Below are 17,471 nucleotides of genomic sequence, written 5' to 3' on the forward strand. Positions count from 1 at the left end.
ATTTAAAAATGAAAACCACAAGAAATCAGACTGACTGGACAAGAGGACTTCATCTCAGAAAAACACAGAGTAGATAAAAATGGCTAAACAGAGATTAAGACAGAGAGAAGGGAGGGAAGAAGGGAGAAAGACAGAGAGACACTAAGGTCAGAGATTCTTCTGGGGTAAAGCTAGAAAACCAAACTAGAAGACAGAAAGAATTTTAAAATACCAGAGTGTGTGAAACAGTAAGCAGGAAGAGTGGCCACTATCTTACAGAGCAAGCGTTCCCAAACCACATCGAAGTGATACACAGCCCACTACAGAGCCTGAAGGGAACGCTGCCAACTGACAACACTCAATACTCCTGGCATTAATATTCATGGCATCTGGCAAAAGTAGCTCAATTAAACCAATTTTCCAAAGCACTATTTTCCACAACTGAAGTCAAGATTCTAGAAAGAAGTTGTCATTCCTTTGCATTCACTGTGATACTGAGATACTGTGAAATCCTCTGCCAGAACATCTCATCTTCCTTCCAGTTACTATTCCATTAGACCCAACATACAAATCTACCGTTTAAAAAGATGTTTCCAATCTTGCTGAAGACCTATCCAAGCATCAGATAGTGAATTTTCTAGGTTTTGCACTTTTAAATCCTATGAAACAACATACGAACTACATTAAAAGGACATTATTCCTACCTTTCTCCCCCCCCACCTTGAATTTCTGAGTGATTGATTTTGTAACCCCAGTAACATTCCTTTGTCTGTTTATCCATTGAGGTCTGCCAGGGTCCAGTGTGGTTTTGTATGCAGCTGTCCCGAATTTGTATCCAGAATTATGATGATTTTTTATTTTCTGTGTATTAGCATTCCTCTACTACAGCTACAAAAACCTGAGACTACTAACTGTCACCAACTACTAGTTTTAGCTGCAGTACTATGAGTCTGCTATCTATGCCCAGTTTAGTGGAAATTTTGTGATCAGTTACTTTGTTGTTACCCTGAGCAGAGGACTACTAGAAAGCAAACAAAGAATTCAAACTGTGTTCAATGATTGCATTTTTTTCATATTATACAATTTGTAGAAGACTGAAAATTGAGAACTGTAAACATTAGACATGAAATCATGATATATCTAGTCACTAACAGATAAGCAATAACAAGCATGTTCTTGGCTCAATGAGCAGGGATTTAGCTGCCAAATCCCAATCAACACTAATTGGATTGTCCTTGACTTCAGAATATACTGCTGACACCAAAGGAATAATTTATTTCAAGAAATACATATAACTGGAATACAATTCCCAAAACACCAAGCAGAAGAAAATTAATCTCATCAATAATGATAGTGTTATTGTTAGAAATATTTTTTTTCATTATATAAGCAAGGAGCCTGAAAATCTCATGTTACTGCAAAGGAAGAGAAAAAGAAGAGATGAATCAAAGAAGACTTCCTAATTACCAGTATATATTTGTAAGATACAACTTTCACTGACATTTATCAAGGTTGAACAGTGAATCTACTGTTCCACATTTTAAAATGATTCCACAGTGACTGTGGTTTTCCTTTGTTTTTTTACTTTGTCAGTACCAGTAGCTGAGGAGGTAGTTGGCATTTTAAATTCATGTCAGTGAACTACCATAGCAGTATAATTATCTTCCTCAGTGTTATAAGACTATTAGGTTTGTGACATTGGAGGAGTTAAATGTCATTCTCATAGCCCCCCACTGAAAAATACCCTTGCGGTTATAGAAGGTCAGCGCTTAAATAGTATTCAGGCTTGCGTAACAAACTGTTTTCCATGAACACGCTGCAGGAAAAGTGTCTTTTTGTTAGATAATCCACAAAATTAATCCAGGACAGAAAAGGGGAGAGAGAGTTTCTTTACTGCAATTTAGTCTTAAAATATACCCAAATATATGAAATGCTACTTCCCTCAACAGAATCTGTGTCCTCACATTTTAGGACAGATGAACATAGCTTACAGAAGAAACATTCAGCCTCCATGAATGTCTTGATTTAAACTGAAAGGCTGAAAAAAATGTGGTTTTATTACTGCTGTTATTATGACAGGAGACCAAGAGACCAGAAAGTTTCAAATCCAAGTTCTTTAGAGATATTCATTAGCAGACATTTGAGGGAAAGAAGAGTTATGCTGATCTGTATTGATTTTAAGATTTCTCTAAAATTATAGTGAATCCATAAATCAAAATAACAATAATAATTTTTTTTAGTCAATGTTATATATTAGAAGAAACCACTTGAATACATTTTAGGAAGATACGCTACCAAAAAAATACTGGTGTTGCTGGGGTTTTTTTTCCTCCAGGCAGACTTTCAAGACAGCCTTATCTCACCAACAAGAACAACCAAAAACAAAACCACAAAAACACATTAAATGGAAATATTCTCTTCTCATTCTGTTTCAGCATGGTATTGTGGAGACTGTTGGATTTGAAAACTAAACTGAGCAAGGACAAGGTTTCTAGAAAGAGGTAATTTCTTATACTAGAGCAACTAATTCGTTTGGAAAAGTTTTCAGGCACCCATGACCTTCTCTAGTCATAGCCAACTAGAGTATCTCTTACCAATACACAGTAACTTACATATCTGCATTCTGCTTCAGTTCTGATATTACACTTCACATTTCATTGAATTACAGCTGCAAGAATTCTTTGGCCACAAAGAGAAGGATTTAGGTTTTGTTGGGGGTTTTTTCCCCCTTTGAGATTTCCCTAGATTGCATTTGAATCAAATTAAGCCGCAGCACAGATAAGAAAGCCATTAAAGTAACAGCTCGATTCCCTTATTTTAATATTTTTTCTGTTTTACAGATTGCATACCAAGGCACCAAGAAATCATCCACTCCTTATACACACTAGCCCATAGGAGTGCCCAACTATGAATATACAACAAATACACCAAAAAATCCTCATTATATAATAGGCTATTTGCCCCCCAAAATGAAAAGAATATTCTTCACAGGCAAAATCTGCCCACAGAAAAAATAAAAGAATCAGACAACTGCATTTAGGAACTTTTCCCACTCTGTCATCAATCACTTGTCTAGTTAAATCCACCAAGATGTGAAGCTATGCTAGACAAGAAAGGCTTCCCTGAAAAGAAACTGATAAAAATCAGAACAGAAACAACCACAACAGAGCCTACACATGTTATATCAGCATTTATCAGTTATGACAACAGCCAAATAAAACCGCTATACTGTTGCAAGCCTTCTGTCATACACATTTCAACTGCACACAGAAGCAAGAACAAAAAAACATCAGTCTGTCTTATTACAGGGAACAAGTCTCATCACAGAAAACATTTTGCTCCATCTCACCAAGTTTTCAGATTTAACTGCTGGTACACAACAGCATCCTATAGGAAAGCCATTATGGGTGTATGGGAAAATTAATCAAATTCAGTATTTAGTTCTCTCTTCATTAACCTTACCTTTCAGTTGCTGAGACACAAAACATTCTCTTTTACAAGTACCACCATATGTAAATTCCAGGGATAAATTTATGATTATGGCTTATACCAGCAAAACCAAAACAAAACCAAACAAAAAGGTATTTTCTCATGCCCTTCTGTGATCTTTGCAAACATCTGTGTTCTTCCTAAATACCATCCACATTCCATTATGCAAACATATTAAATGGGAATTTTCAGTGAAGCACATCAAACACACTTCAAAATGCATGGAAAAAGAAAAGGGATATACAGTAAGGTCTCCTGGGATTTTCTCTAGCTTTTAACCAGAGTGCCTACATTTTCTAGCACCTTTGCTCCCTTCAGAGACTTCTGTAAATGCCTTTTTGAGCAAGTTACATAATAGCTTTATATTGTGCTGATACGTTGGAGGAAAATGTGGTTATCTACCTTAGTAAAGGTTCAGCTGAATGCAAAATAAACATGGTAAAGCAATCAACCTTGGTGTATCACTGAGATCCTTCACATTTCCACTGTTAGAACAAAACCAAGGGGTTTTATTAAATCTGGAGGTTTTATTAAATCTGGTTTCTCCAACTCTGTCAAGACACTGAATATGAATTTCTGATAGAAGCTACTGCTATTGCAGTTCTTTGTAGTGGTTCAGAATGAGTTTTTAAAATACACAACAGCAGTTAAAACTATGATATATTTAAGCTTACTTTTATGGTGAAAGATATAGACTAAGTAATTTTTAAGCAGGAATACAGTCAACTGTACCTGAAGTATGTAAAAAGCTAGGTGAATCTGATCATCCCTTACAACACAAAGACTTCTCCTTAACTTCCTATGTGCCTGAAAGTCTACTGACACTTCAGTTGTCAACAGCAAAGCTCATTCTCCACTCAGGGTGAATCTCAGTGCATCTTGCCAAGTACCAATAAACTGCCTATTCAAGGGCACCCATTACTTTCCTTGGAGCATGTAGGAGATTAAGGTACCTAACTAACATCTTTGTGCCCAAGGTTCTAGGACCATTTAAGGCAATATAAATTCAGTCTGCAGTGATCTGTCTTCCTGCATGCTCCTGCTCCTCCTTTATGCTGATACTGGCATTCGTCTGGCACCCTGGTCAGCCAACTCTGAAAAATTAGCAGAAAAGTAACCCAGAAAAAATAAAGTGACACAGGCAAAATACTGAGCAAGAAAGGTCTTTTTGACAGGTCAGCATCCTAAAGCAAGATGAAAATGAAAGGAAGATTTAACACAACTAGGATGACAGCCTAAACTGAAACAGGAAGGAACTTTAAAATGTTTGACGCCCAAAGAATACTCTCTCTGATTTGAGGACAATAAAAACGTACACCTCCCCTTAAGACTATGTTGGATAAAAACTTGTAGCACCAACAGCAAAGTTTTTCTGCAACAAGAAAAATCTAGAAATCTGCTCCTAAATTGCACAAGTGCACAAACACAGCATTTCAGATATTTATAGTGAATGTTTCTGAATAAAGCTGAATAATCCGCACAGGAAAGCAAAACCTTTACCACATTTTCAGTTTATTGCAGGTATTAGCACATGTAAATAAATCCATGTAACCCATGTGAAGTCAGAGCAGATGATGGCTGCTACAGAGAGATAGCAGAGGCAGTAGCGCTTTTCTGGGAGAACAGTCATTACTATGAACATCCTTCCTTATTAACCACAAGTGCACATTATCCAAAATGCTGCTGATGTATAGGTTGGAGAAGAGGGGGAAGGTTACAGGATTTTTGTTTGCTTGTTTACACAAAGATATTCCACAGATTATTCCTTCAAAAAACACTATAAAAATATAATTACACTCAACAGTAAAACCAAAGACAGTAAAACCAAGCCAGAACATTGTTGAAGGTGAAAAGAAAGAAAAAAAAATCAAAACAAAAAAACCCCATACTTCAAAATTTAAAGGCTTCACAGGTAATAAGTCTACAATCCTAGAAATGTTTGCCCCTGCTTTTTCATATAGAAGGAAGTATAATAAATGCATCAAGAAACTGCGACTTTTACAAGAAAAAGAAAGGTCAGTACTCCATGTATTATGGGATTGCATGTGGGGGTAAAGGAATTTGGAAAACAATGCATGCCTAGTCTTCAATAGAATGTTGTTCCTCCAAGCATTTTTAGTATGAAGCATTAAAGTAGCAATGAGTAATTTAAATAATGAAGTCTAAATAGTTACTTTCTGGGCATGACCTTTTCAAATTAAGGTTCTGGTTCTGGAGTTATTTCTCAATCTGCTCAATTTCATCCATGCAAGCAATTCTACTAAACTTAATGAGACAATTTATGTACAGGAAGTTAAACACATACTTAAATGCTACAGATGAAGACATTTTACAAACATAAAGCTTTCCAATGTATTCTGTAATTTTACTTCGCATAGTGGCTATGTCAGATTGATCATACCCTTTAAGAAGACAGCCTACTTGCTTTCTCTTCTCCTTAAAAGCACCCCTAGATTTTCCGGTTGCTTCTTTGTTTTGATTTGGGCTCTCTACTACTGTTGGGGAAAATGTTCCAAACAGGAGAGAGACAAAAGGGGAGGTCTTTATTTTTAACATAAAGGACTCTCCATTTTACATGTCTCATAATTTTGCCACTACAATTAGGACAAGACTATTTCCAAATGGGGTGGGAGGAGGAACTACTCTGTAATTAATGGAACAATAATACCAGTATAATAACATCCAGGAGACCCTTAGCAGAATTTTGTAAGCCACTGCATCTTTAAACGCATAATGATTTCTCTGACAATTGTATTTCTTTAAAAAATAAGGATCTACTCTAAGAGTTTATTAGCTACACTTTTAGAATGAAGAAATACAGATTACATGCAATTGCTACTTCAAAGAATTACTTAGAGCAACAAACTTGAGTGGTGTTTGGTTTATGCATAGTCAAATAAATTAGGGGACATTCAACTGTTTAAAATAATATTTATTAACAACATACATTCAAAGGATTGTTCTGAAATACCCAGCGCAAACACATACAAAATGAGAATCACTTCATTTCCGAATCTGTTTATATACTGATTTAAGGTCTCTCCAGCAACAAATGTGGTATTGTAACAGAAAGCTACATAATAGAAACCGCGCTGTCTTTAGCCGCAAAACGATAGCGGGTAACACCACTTTCCTTTCACCCGAGCCGACAGATCGTCTAAGAAAAGCAGCCACTCCTGAAGAGCCTACCGAGCGCCACAGCGCTTCCCCCGGTGTTAGGCGCGGCACCTTTTCAACAGGCGACAAGCTGTAAGCCCCCAGTCAAAACAGGCAAAAAGCCCCACCGCCTTCCGAGCCCCCTCAGCCTTTGTTTTCCCTTCAGGCCGCGGGTGTACGTGCCTCAGCTAACAGCACAAAGGTGGGAGACCGGCGGCCAGTACCGCCGTCCTCCGCAGAGGCGGCTCGGGACACGGGCACGCAGGACCCCCCCGCAGCACCCGGCCGGCCTCCGCTGCCTGCCCGGCGGGAGCGGCCGCTCGGGCACCGGCTGTCGGTCGGGGCGGGGGGCCGGTGCTGCGCCCGCCCGTGGGCGACGTTTGTAGCTGCCCCCGCTTTCTCCAAGGAACCGCTAACCGTTTCCGACGGCCGGGGCGAGGCCGGGGGGTACGCCCCGGCCGGCTGCCGCCCACCCGGCCCCGCGCCGTGCCCCCGCTCCCCCCGGGGCCGGGCTAGCGAAGCCGCCAGGTGGGCTGAGGCGGCGAAGCGGAGGCGAGGCCGCCCCCTCCCCGCTCCCCCCCCCCCCGGCCGGAGGTGCCGGGGCCCGGCCGCCCGGCGGTAGAGGAGCCCCCTCCGCTTTCCCGCCGGCCCGCTCCGCCTCAGGAAAGGGAGATTAACCCTTCCCTCGCCCCCCCCCCACCCGCTGCGCCCCTCCGCGGGGGTGAGGCCGGCCCGGCTGCCCTCAGCCGCCCTCCTCCCCACGGCCGGACACGCGCCCCGTGTGCGCGGCAGTCTCCTCCCCTCCTCCTGCGGCCCGACCGGAGGCGGGAGGGGGCCGGGGCCGGGCAGGAACGAGGGGAGGGGGGAAGAGGCCAGGCACGGCGGGGCAGCCCTGCGCGCAGCCACACCTACCTGTCTTCTCGTGGTCATAGCCCACCACGATGAAATAGTCGGCCAGCCTGGCCATGGCTGAGAGGAGCCCGCCTCAGGCCTCACCACCCCTGCTGCGGCGGCGGCGGCAGCTCCCGGGAGGCTCAGCATCCTCCCCTCCGCGCCCGCTGCAAGAGAAGCAGCACCACCTCAGCCATGTTGGAGGCGCGGGCGCCTTGTGCGCCTGCGCGCCGCCGAGACCGCCGCGCCGTGACCCCGTCGGGCTGGGCGTGGGCTGAGGGCTCGCCGGCGGCAGGCGGCTGAGGCGGCACGGCCCCGCTCCGCTGCGCTGCCCCGGGCCAGCGGCTGTCCTCGGGGGTTGCCAGGGCAAACGCTATCGCCTCGCTTCGCGGCCCACAGCGGGCGGGGAGGTCCGTCCCCCGCCCCGGCCCTCCCCGCCCGCGGTGGGCTTTGTCTCCTCGCAGCCTCCCTGTGAGGTACCCACCCGCGGGGCAGGGGGCCCGGAACACTTCCTCTCTTTAAAAAAAAACAAAAACCAAACCGCGGCAGGTCCGACCGATCTGCGAAACGCTGGTGCCTGAGCGGGACTAGACCTCACCGCCCTCCGCAGGGACCTCTCCTGAGAGGAGCTGCCGGGGAAAGGCATCGCCCCCGCGCTTAGGCTGTGCGAAAATAAAACCCGGCGGCGAACTAACGCCATCCCTCCCGATGGCTCAGCCTCGGCGATCGAGATTCGCACGTTTCCAGGATGTTTCCTGTTTACGTTTTGTCCGGGATGTGCGGAACATGCCGCCGGGGGGGGGACGGGGGGGACGGGACGACATGTCGGCCCGCGCGGCTGCCGCGGCGCTAACGGCCCCAACGGCTGCCCGCTAACGGCCCCAACGGCTGCCCGCTAACGGCCCCAACGGCGCGGCTCGGCTGGGCTCTGCGGCGGTGCCCGCCGCCCGCCTGACAGGCAGCCCCGGCCCTCCCTCACACCAGCAGCCGCGACCCCTGACGCTGTCCCCGGCGGGCGCGGCAGCGGCGCCCTGAGGAGGGTGGCCTGCCCTGCCCTGCCCTGCCCTGCCCGCTCCTGCCGGCTGCCGCCTCCTCCTGCCCGCTCTGGCCGAGGTAGGTGCCCCTTTCCACGCGGGTCGCAGCGCTCGGGGCTGGGAGCCTGGTGGTGCCGTTGGCTGCTAACGGGGGCGACGGCCGGCAGCGCCTCGACGTAACCCTCCTGGCCTCCGACGGACTGGTCTGGGCACACGCGGGGGCTGCCAGGGCACTCGCTTCTCAGGTAGCGGGCAGATTTCGTGTTGCTTTTTATGACGTACGGATGAGGCCGACACCTTTCAGACTCTCACCCTCGAAACCCCGGTGCCCTTGCCAGCGATCGCAGAGATGCCGGTGATAAACAGGGTGTCTGACACTACAGCGCTTGGTTAACTGGCCAAAACATTCTGATAAACTTCTATGTACGTCCTGTTTGACAGCACAGAGAGAACAAACAATGCAGAGGACATCAGTTGCACTACAGTGAGGAGCTGCAGCAGCCATGGGTACTGGGCTGCATATGGAAATGCAGCAAATTCACTGGATTTGCTCCTGAAGATCCACCATCACGAGGGATGCAGCAGTCAGTCATTAGCAGTTTCACAGAGACATTCTTGTTTCAAACACCCAATTCTTACACCTCCGTCTTAGCTGGGACACCAGTGCAGTGTCTTGCTGATAACCCAGAGGGAAATTGGTCCGGAAGCTTCGACAATCAATTACAGTGTTCTCACTTGTGCCTTCTCAGCAGAGGGCAGCAGTGGAAATCTCCCTGGAGTAATCAACTTTGTGGGTTAACTGCTTCAAAGTAGATGCCATGTAGAAAGACCTAAACTTAAAATAATTGCTTGTTAACTTCAGGAGTAAAGAAAAATGTGTAATATATACATTGAAAAGATTTAATATACTCTTTGAGAAAGAGATGCACTCTGTGGTGTCAGTCATCTCCTATACTAGGTAGGAGCTAGAAGAAGGAACACCTTTCTTAAGTTATACATAGGCAATTTTTTTGGTTCGTGATCCTGTAGACCTTAATGACTGAAACCCACAAAGCTGTTTTCAAAACACTGAGCTTTTTGATTAAAAGCATTTCTGAAGTAGAAACAAAGGAACACAAATCTTAATGAAGCCACACATTACCCCTGTGAGGTGGACAAGGATAAAGCCCATCGCCGTAACTCCTGGAGGGAGACGCTGCAGCTGTTCAACAGCACAAAGCCAGGACATGCGACAGTTTACAAAAGATAATGCAAGGGATAATGTTCTATACAGCTAAACCTGGAGGGACAGTTTAGAGACACGATGAAATAACCTAATTTGGAGTTGAAATGGGACCTTAGAGTTATCTTATCTGCACTCATAAAAAGGTTCAATACGCAGTAACAAATCTCAGTAGTTAAGTCTCATTGCTCTTTTAAGCCAGCACGTCTAGCAGGAGAGTATCACCTAACACTTTTCCCAGGGCATTAACAAATGCTAGATCAAAAGGAAGATGTTACTTATTGATTCCCCAAAACTACTGGCACCCACTTTACAGCCTTGCTCCTTGTTCCGTCTCGGCCAAAGCTTGGTTTGTTTCTAAAGCATGTCGTAAGAAGTGGCACATCTTAAGTACTCATGTAACAGTTCACTGGGTTTGAAGAGACCTGTGTACCGGCATGGACAGTAAAAGGAGTCAGTCATCCACAACTTACTTCCTTAACTTCCCTTACGTATAGAAAAATCTTATGTTCTTATAGGACAAACGAGGAAGTGGAGTGGATTGTTTGCTCACCTGAAGTCTAATGCAAAGTAAACTGAACTTTCATCCAGACCATCAAAACCGTAATTCCCTCTGTTGCAGCAGAGTAGCCTGGCTCCTCATGGGAGATGAAGGGGCTCACAGAGCAGCAGCTCTGGGAGGACACCAAGTCCTAGGTCTCCAGAAGGACCCAGTAAGCAGCCATATATTTATCCCAGGGGAAGAACTGTGGGGCTGCAGCCCCTCCAGGAGACTGAAAGCACACAAGGGACAATGTTGCCACACTCAGACTGTGCACTTACTACCAAAAAGGTGTGAAGGTTCTCAATACCTTCTACAGTCAACTCCTCCTTGAGGAAATATAAAGGTCACACTCTGCCTGCACTCCCTTAATCCAGTGTCACCCCACCCCACGCCAGAACAGGGAAGCAGCTATGACCCCAACCAGGTTTTCCCCTACCAATATGCATCCCGCCCTCATTTAGGAAGCTTAGTTTGGTGTACTCAAACCTATCAGATGTAAGGCTCACTGAAAGCACCTCCAGTGGGACTACCAGAAATGGGATCACTCCTTGTCACTGTGCCCTTGGCACAGACAAAGCTGGCTGAGTGCATGCACTAACAGCAAAGCTTTTCTGTGTGGAGCTTGACTGAGGTTTTACATCCTTCATGGGCTGTCGTTCTTCTGTTAGTATCATCACCTTTCTGCTGATTTCATATAGCCTGAAATACAATCAAGTATATTCATATTCGTGGCATACGAATTCAGTAAAATTTGTTTAATCCCCAAATGAAACATGCAAAGGCACTTCCACTGGCTTCAAACAACTTGCATAATCAGCACAGCATAGTTGCTTCAAACTGATTCCTCATTCATGCCTACAGATTTTAGACCTTTGCTTTTGGAGTAAAACTCAGCCTGAATAAACCCCTGTACAAGTAGCAACTAATCTTCACAACCTCCCTGACAGAGCAGATACATATTGTAAAGTCTTTTGTACATATGGCAACATGGAGAGGTTGAATGACACACCCAAGAAAATCAGTAAACAAGTACAAGAGCTGGATGTTCTTCCAGGCCAACTTCCTGACAATGGATGAGGCAGCATCCAGAGGAGACCCTACACTTCAGAGGAGAGCTCAGTCTTGCCGAGCTGCATGGCATTGCCTCAGAATAATAGTTTGTGAATAATATTTCGATGGAACATTCTGTGTAGCTTTTTTTCAAAATGGAAATAACTCACTATTTATGAAATAATTTTTTTAAAGTGGCCACTGTTACCTCATAGTACAAATTCAGTGACTATTGCTCATTTCCAAACCGCACAGGAATGCAAGTGCTTGGGAAGAACAAAATGAGCATCTGAACAAAGAACATGATGTTTTGTGTTAGATTTGAATCAGCCTTACCTGCTGAAGCCCTTTCACAAATCACATCAGCAAGAAGCTGATCATTTATGTGCCAAAGTTTGCCACCTCATGAATTTGAAGAAGCTAATTTTGTATCACTAAAATGATGGTTGTAGTCAGTATGGAACTCACATGTGAGTTGTGTTACTACTATTGCTATTATTCCCAAACCAACATAGGATTCTTTCTGCATTGTTTGCCTAAGAGTATACAAAATAACACTTCCCGTTTAGCCAAGGATTTTAATGAGGGATTTTCCAGGATTTGGGGAAGAGTGTGATATTTTTACTGGAACAGGAGGCTTAATTTGAATCAAAACAACGCTCATCACACAAAATCCTGCCTTTCGTTCGGAACAGATTCAGTTTCAACTTCTGCTGATTAAGGAAACGCTTGAACTCGCTCGATCCTGAGCTGCCTCGTGAGGTCTCTCAAACGCAGTCGTCGTGGTCGCATGCAGTTGTGCAGCTCCGGTCACGATACAGCCCCGTTCCAGACCACCTATCTTCCCACCTCCTCCTCTCCGAGTTTGCACCCCGGGCCTCCCGCTCGGCGCGCTCCTGCTCCGCAGCACGGTCCGCGGGGCGGGCAGCGGCACCGCGGCTCCGCGGAGCTGCCCGAGCGGGCGGGCGGAAGGGACGAGGGGCAGCCCGGGGCTGGCCGGCTCCGGCCGCGCCCCGCGCCTTGGGGCGGCCGCCGCGCTGCCCCGATGGCTCCGGGCGCCCGCGGAGCCGCCGCCGCGTCCCGCCCCGCGCTCCGGCCGGGCAGGTGCGGCGGAGGAGGGGACCCGGGCTCGCCCCGGCGGCCAGCTCACGGCCGGGGAAACCGCCTCGCCCCGCGGGCGCCGCGCCGGGGACCCGGGGAAGGCAGGCGGGCCGGCTGGAGGATGCGACGGGCAGGAGGTAGAGCGGGTGCCGACCCTCCCTGCCGGCGGGTGCCGGCGGAGAGCGTGTGAGGGACGGCGGGGCGGCAGCCGGATGGCGTGGCGGCTCCCGGGCCAGCCTGCCCCCGTACAGGTAAGGTGCCGGAGACAGAAGCCTCCGGATGCCTGGACGCTGCTGGCGAGGCAGGGAGGGAGGGAGCACCTTAGACCGAGTCAGCGCCGCACGGGAAAGTTTCCGTCATCCCCTTGCACATACCTCTCCGGGGTGTTGTTATATACCGCGGTTATCTAGAAAGGCAGAGTCACGAGTACATACATACTCACCAGATTTTTTAAACACTTTGCTTGGGGCAAGATGTTAGAGAAACATCTCGCACACGCCAGTTCATTCCCTCCTCCAGAGTAGCCCTCGCTAGGAAGGGGACCCTGACGCCCCAGAGCTCAGGTCTCCTGGGGCATTTCCCCTGGTTCCGCTGAATTTGCATTGGGACACGTAGGTAGAGAAACAGTCCAGCTGGTGCTGGCTTCCAGCACCCCCTGCGAAGCTGGACCTCTGTATTTCTGAAGCGCCACGGAGCAAAGATGTTAAAGACTGTAAAAAAAACAAAAACAAAACCAAAGGTGGGCAGACTAAGGTTTTGCTGCTGGCCAGCCGGAAGAACGCTGCTAGAGACCTTGATCCTGCCTTGATCCTAGTTTAGCTTTATAACCAGGGAAGTAAGCGTGCTCACGTGAATAAAGGTTTGCGGACTGGGGATAAAATGACGCACGGCAAGTCTTCACCAACATCCATAACCCCAAGCATTTCCGTGACCCTGCGTTTGGCCCAAAGCAATCCCGCTTCCTTTGTTCAAAGGTACAGAAGTGCGCTCTAACCCTCACCTTCCAAAACCATTTTAATTGTGATTTATTTGAATCCGTCAATTAAATCAAATACATTTTATTAGATAAAAAATGCACCCAAGTTGAGTCATAAATATTAATGATGCCTGATTTGTCACCTCCTTACTTGTGTAAAGACGGCTGGCATTCATTACAGTTTACTCATCATAATTCACGTTGTCCAAATATGGGTTTATGTTAGGAACTTTGGTATCTGATGGATTTGCATGGATTTTGAAGTTGGTTGAGTCTAGTTCCCACTCCCCTGCTTCCACCCATCTGAAGTGAAGATGCCTAAAATGAGAAATTATGCTACAGACCGTGTAAACATAATTATATATCGGCAGTTAAAAAGTCTGTCCCCAGTAAAACAGACTGAGGGGCTTATCAGATTTTGCAAGTTATGCCATGACCCGGAATCCAGACCTAAAAGCTGTTGTTATAATTAACAAAATACCAAGGGGGTTATTTAAAATAATTTTCAACAATCCTCTTAGTTTTACCCTACTATGGGTCACCCCTAACCCACGCTAGAATGATGAAGTGCTTGGGCCCCCCCCCCAATGGCTCAGCCAAGGGTCCACCCACGGGAGCTCGCGCTCTATAAAAGGGAGGGGTAGAGCGCAGCTCGGCAGTGGTTACTTCAGACACACAAAGGAGGAGTTCTCCCTCCTCAGGAAACCCTGCAAGTTCGGATTGCTACTACAAGAACATTTGTCTCAGTGGATTATCCTCACTGTCAGGTAAGAACTATTTTTTTTTTCCTCCCTCAACAACAACAACAACAAAAGATGCAGGGGAGGTGGAGAGGAAGTAAAAATCTACTAAATCTGGACTGTTTTGAAGAGCTTGGAGTTACGCTGCAGAGTCTTCCACTGGCTCTTGGCATCAGCTGCAGTTTACAACATAAGATCCAGAACTAGCTGGTTCTGCGTGTGAAGTGGGAAGACAAGCTATCAGGGGATAAACTTCCAGGCAGCAAAACACTTGCTGGAGTTTGGAAACGATGCGTCTGATAGCCAGCTCGCTCTAATATCATGGGTTTGCTAAATCCTAGTGCAAGCCGCTGGGGGTATTTTGGAAATCCTGCTGGTTTTCAGCCGCCTCTGCAAGTAAAACTCGACAAACGTAAACTTTGGAGGCTCTGTTATTTACTCTGTGATAAGTTGCTGAGCAAATATTAGCTTCTGGTTCATATCGCACTCAAAGTCCCCGGTAGCCTGGGGGCTCTCCGAGGGAAGCTCTCTGGAATCGCCAGAAATGAAGGACAGACCTTACCTGACTTTTATTAGCAACCATGCTTACAGTTCTTCTCTTTTCCCTCCACCAGGAGCCCAGCCAGAATGAAACTAGTTCACGTAGCCCTGCTCTGTCTCGGCTCCGTGACTTTCTTCGGGGTGGATGCTGCAAGGGTGGACGTAGCGACAGAGTTCAAAAGAAAGTGAGTATCGGAGCGCACCCTCCTGCCAGCGCCCAGCCCCGCTTGTGGAGCTGCGGAGCCTCCGCGCCCCCGCGCCCGGCTCCGGCCGTGATCAGAGGGACCGGATTCCCTGCGGGAATTGCACAGCTCCTTAAAGGCCTCGTGCCCTTTCAGGAAACATTTTAAAAAAAAAAAATAAAATCTCGGCGCTGGCAAAGATTATCGCCCCTCGAATGTATTTGGTTTGGCTCCCGCCCCGCAGGCTTGCGCTAACAGGCTGTCCTCTTCCCTTGCGCTTCTTTCAGATGGACGAAATGGGCACTGAGCCGAGCCAAGCGGGACGTGAAGCCTTCGGGCGCGCTCCGAGGGCTGGGGGCAGCCGCCGACGTGCAGCCTCTCGTACGGACCCAGGACGTGAAGGAGGATCCCCGAGTCTCGCATCCCAGGTAAATCCCAGCCGCTTCTGGGCTCGGGCACTTGTGGGAGGCAGTGGGAAGTTGCAGGGTCCCCTCGTTTCCGGGTGTTTAGGCTTCTCGCCGTAGATCCCCCCAAGCGCCGGAGGCAGGTCCTGCCCGGGCTGCACATCGCGCTGAAAGCAGCCTCCCACCTCCCTTTCCCCGCGCTCTTCAGCTGGCGGGAGATAGCAGTGCCTTTACTGCGAAAGTCAAATATAAATAGTAACTCGAGCTCTGGATCCATAGATAAAGTAACAGCCGTAAACCGGCGGGGCCCCTCCTCGCATCGGCAGCAGGCTCTGCTCTGCGACCAGATCGCCCCTCTCCCGCCGCTCGGCGGAGGGCAGAGCCGGGGGGTGGCGGTGGCGGCGGGGGGAAGTTCTGCACCGGGCGGGGGGGAGCTCCCTGCGCCCTCCTCCGGGGCCCCACGGCGCTTTTCTCATGCCCGCTCTCTCTCTTCCTGCCTCGCAGCAGCCGGGAGGATGCTCACATCCGCGTCAAGCGCTACCGCCAGAGCATTAACAGCTTCCCCCACTTCCAAGCCATCCGCACGGGGTGCCGCTTCGGGACGTGCACGGTGCAGAAGCTGGCGCACCAGATCTACCAGCTGACCGACAAGGATAAGGACGACGCCGCCCCCGCCAGCAAGATCAGCCCCCAGGGCTACGGCCGCAGGCGGCGCTCCCTGCCCGAGGGCCGCAGCCCGGCGCGCTCCCCCCGGGCCGAGCGGCGCCCCCGGACGCGGCGGGCGCAGCCCCTCGCCCCCGTCCTCGGTGTCTGAGCGCCGCGCTACCCGGCCGAGGCCGTCTCGGATGGATGGACTGAGGCGCGGACGCTCCGGAGCTCCGCCGCCGCTCGGCAGCCGCCGCCAGGATTCGTGGGAGAGCGCCTGTCCGGGCGGGACCCCGGCGCGCCCTCCCCGGCCGGGCCGGGAGCGGCCGGTCCCGCGGCCCGCGCCCGCGGCCCGGCGCAGGGAAGCTGTGAAGGCCGGCGTCCCGCTGGGGACGCGCAGGGGCTGCTCCCCCCCACACCCCCCGCCCGCCCGCCCGCCGCAGCGGCGCGGCGGTCACTGACTCTTTACCCTCCCCGGGTGAGGCACCGCCGGCTCCCGCGCCCGCCGCCGGCTGGGACTGGAAGGCGCCCGGCCCGCGGCCGCCAGAGGCGCCGCTGCCCCGCCGGCCGCCATGTCGCCCCCTGCCCCGCCGCTGCACCCGGGGGGGGGGGCGCGGAGGCGGGCCTTCCTTGCCGGCGGGCTGCGCCCAGAGCTGCCCCGGCGCCGTCTGCCCCGAGGAGGGGTTGCTGAGGGGAGCTCCGCGGCCCGGGGGGACCCGCCGGCCCCGGGGGCCGCGGCCCCGGCCTCGCCCTCCGCCCCCCAGTGTCGGAGGGCGCACGTTCGGCCCCCGGCGAGGACGGGTCGCCCACATCTGCTCTACCCTCTGCGTTATCTACACCCGGCAGGGAATCGGACACTCACTAGTCCCTGCGGGGACTGCGATATACTTGAACGTCACAGAGAGGAAAAGTGCAATTGTACGTGGTTTTTGTTAATTGTCAGTGCGGTGTGTGTGGATCATGAGATACGTATCGATATTTAAGATTATCCTGTGTCATGTCCTGTTCGTATCTTTTTTTTGGAAAATATATTTTATTTTTATACGTTTTATATATATATATTGCATAAGGGCATTTTAAAACATTGTATCCCCTCTATTTTTCATATCGTGAATGTCAAACGTTAAACTCTTTTTCCATACCTTTTTTTATCTTGCATTCCAGACTGGTGAAAGATGTAGAGAATGTATCAGCTGTTCTCCATGGGTAATATGTGAAATAAAATAAACACTATTACATAAAACAGTTCTGTTATGTTGTCTTTAGTAGGGGCAGGTGGTCAAGATGAATGATTTCTTACTGTGTTCAGTCCTACCATGGCAGGTCTGCAACTAAAACTCTTCAGTTACAGACTTTTGTTAGCAGCCACCTTATCTAGTCAAATCAAATGAACTCAAAAACAAGCATGCATCTTAAAATCCCAGGGCAGATCTGCTGAGAAGGCTCTAAGGCCTTTTCTACCCACATGTTCCAGCCAGGGCTGAAACGTGTCACAGCTTGGATTGATCGTGCAAGTTT

The 17,471-nt window shown here is 48.8% G+C and overlaps 2 protein-coding genes across 9 annotated transcripts in view; one reads left to right on the forward strand and one right to left on the reverse strand.

Moving 5' to 3' along the window:
* The window catches only part of SBF2 (SET binding factor 2), a 283,574-nt gene extending 275,850 nt beyond the window's left edge, over nt 1-7,724 (reverse strand). For all 7 annotated transcript variants that reach the window (XM_075048066.1, XM_075048070.1, XM_075048067.1 and 4 more), the window contains exon 1: nt 7,537-7,724. In XM_075048066.1, coding sequence (XP_074904167.1) covers nt 7,537-7,591 — 55 coding nt within the window. In that variant the 5' untranslated portion in view covers nt 7,592-7,724. The remainder of the gene's footprint in view (nt 1-7,536) is intronic.
* Nucleotides 7,725-13,844: 6,120 nt separating this feature from the next.
* Nucleotides 13,845-17,196, forward strand: ADM (adrenomedullin). 2 transcript variants are annotated; one of them, XM_075048079.1, is made up of 4 exons: nt 13,845-14,209; nt 14,797-14,907; nt 15,192-15,332; nt 15,816-17,196. In XM_075048079.1, the coding sequence occupies exons 2-4, from the start codon at nt 14,810-14,812 to the stop codon at nt 16,120-16,122; spliced, it is 546 nt and encodes a 181-aa protein (XP_074904180.1). In that variant the 5' UTR covers nt 13,845-14,209; nt 14,797-14,809; the 3' UTR covers nt 16,123-17,196. The 2 variants fall into 2 exon arrangements, with proteins under 2 accessions (XP_074904180.1, XP_074904179.1); XM_075048078.1 differs by having other exon boundaries at nt 14,082-14,209; nt 15,813-17,196.
* The last annotated feature ends 275 nt before the right edge of the window (nt 17,197-17,471 follow it).

The sequence above is a fragment of the Buteo buteo genome, chromosome 16 (genome assembly GCF_964188355.1).
Source record: "Buteo buteo chromosome 16, bButBut1.hap1.1, whole genome shotgun sequence".
Taxonomy (NCBI): Eukaryota; Metazoa; Chordata; class Aves; order Accipitriformes; family Accipitridae; genus Buteo; species Buteo buteo.

Bases quoted from the DNA above. Each gene is read 5' to 3' on its own strand.
- ADM (XM_075048078.1), top strand. From the start codon at position 14,810: ATGAAACTAGTTCACGTAGCCCTGCTCTGTCTCGGCTCCGTGACTTTC. The intron at 14,908-15,191 runs GTGAGTATCGGA...CGCTTCTTTCAG, and splicing joins GCGACAGAGTTCAAAAGAAA to ATGGACGAAATGGGCACTGA. The intron at 15,333-15,812 runs GTAAATCCCAGC...CCTGCCTCGCAG, and splicing joins CCCCGAGTCTCGCATCCCAG to CAGCCGGGAGGATGCTCACA.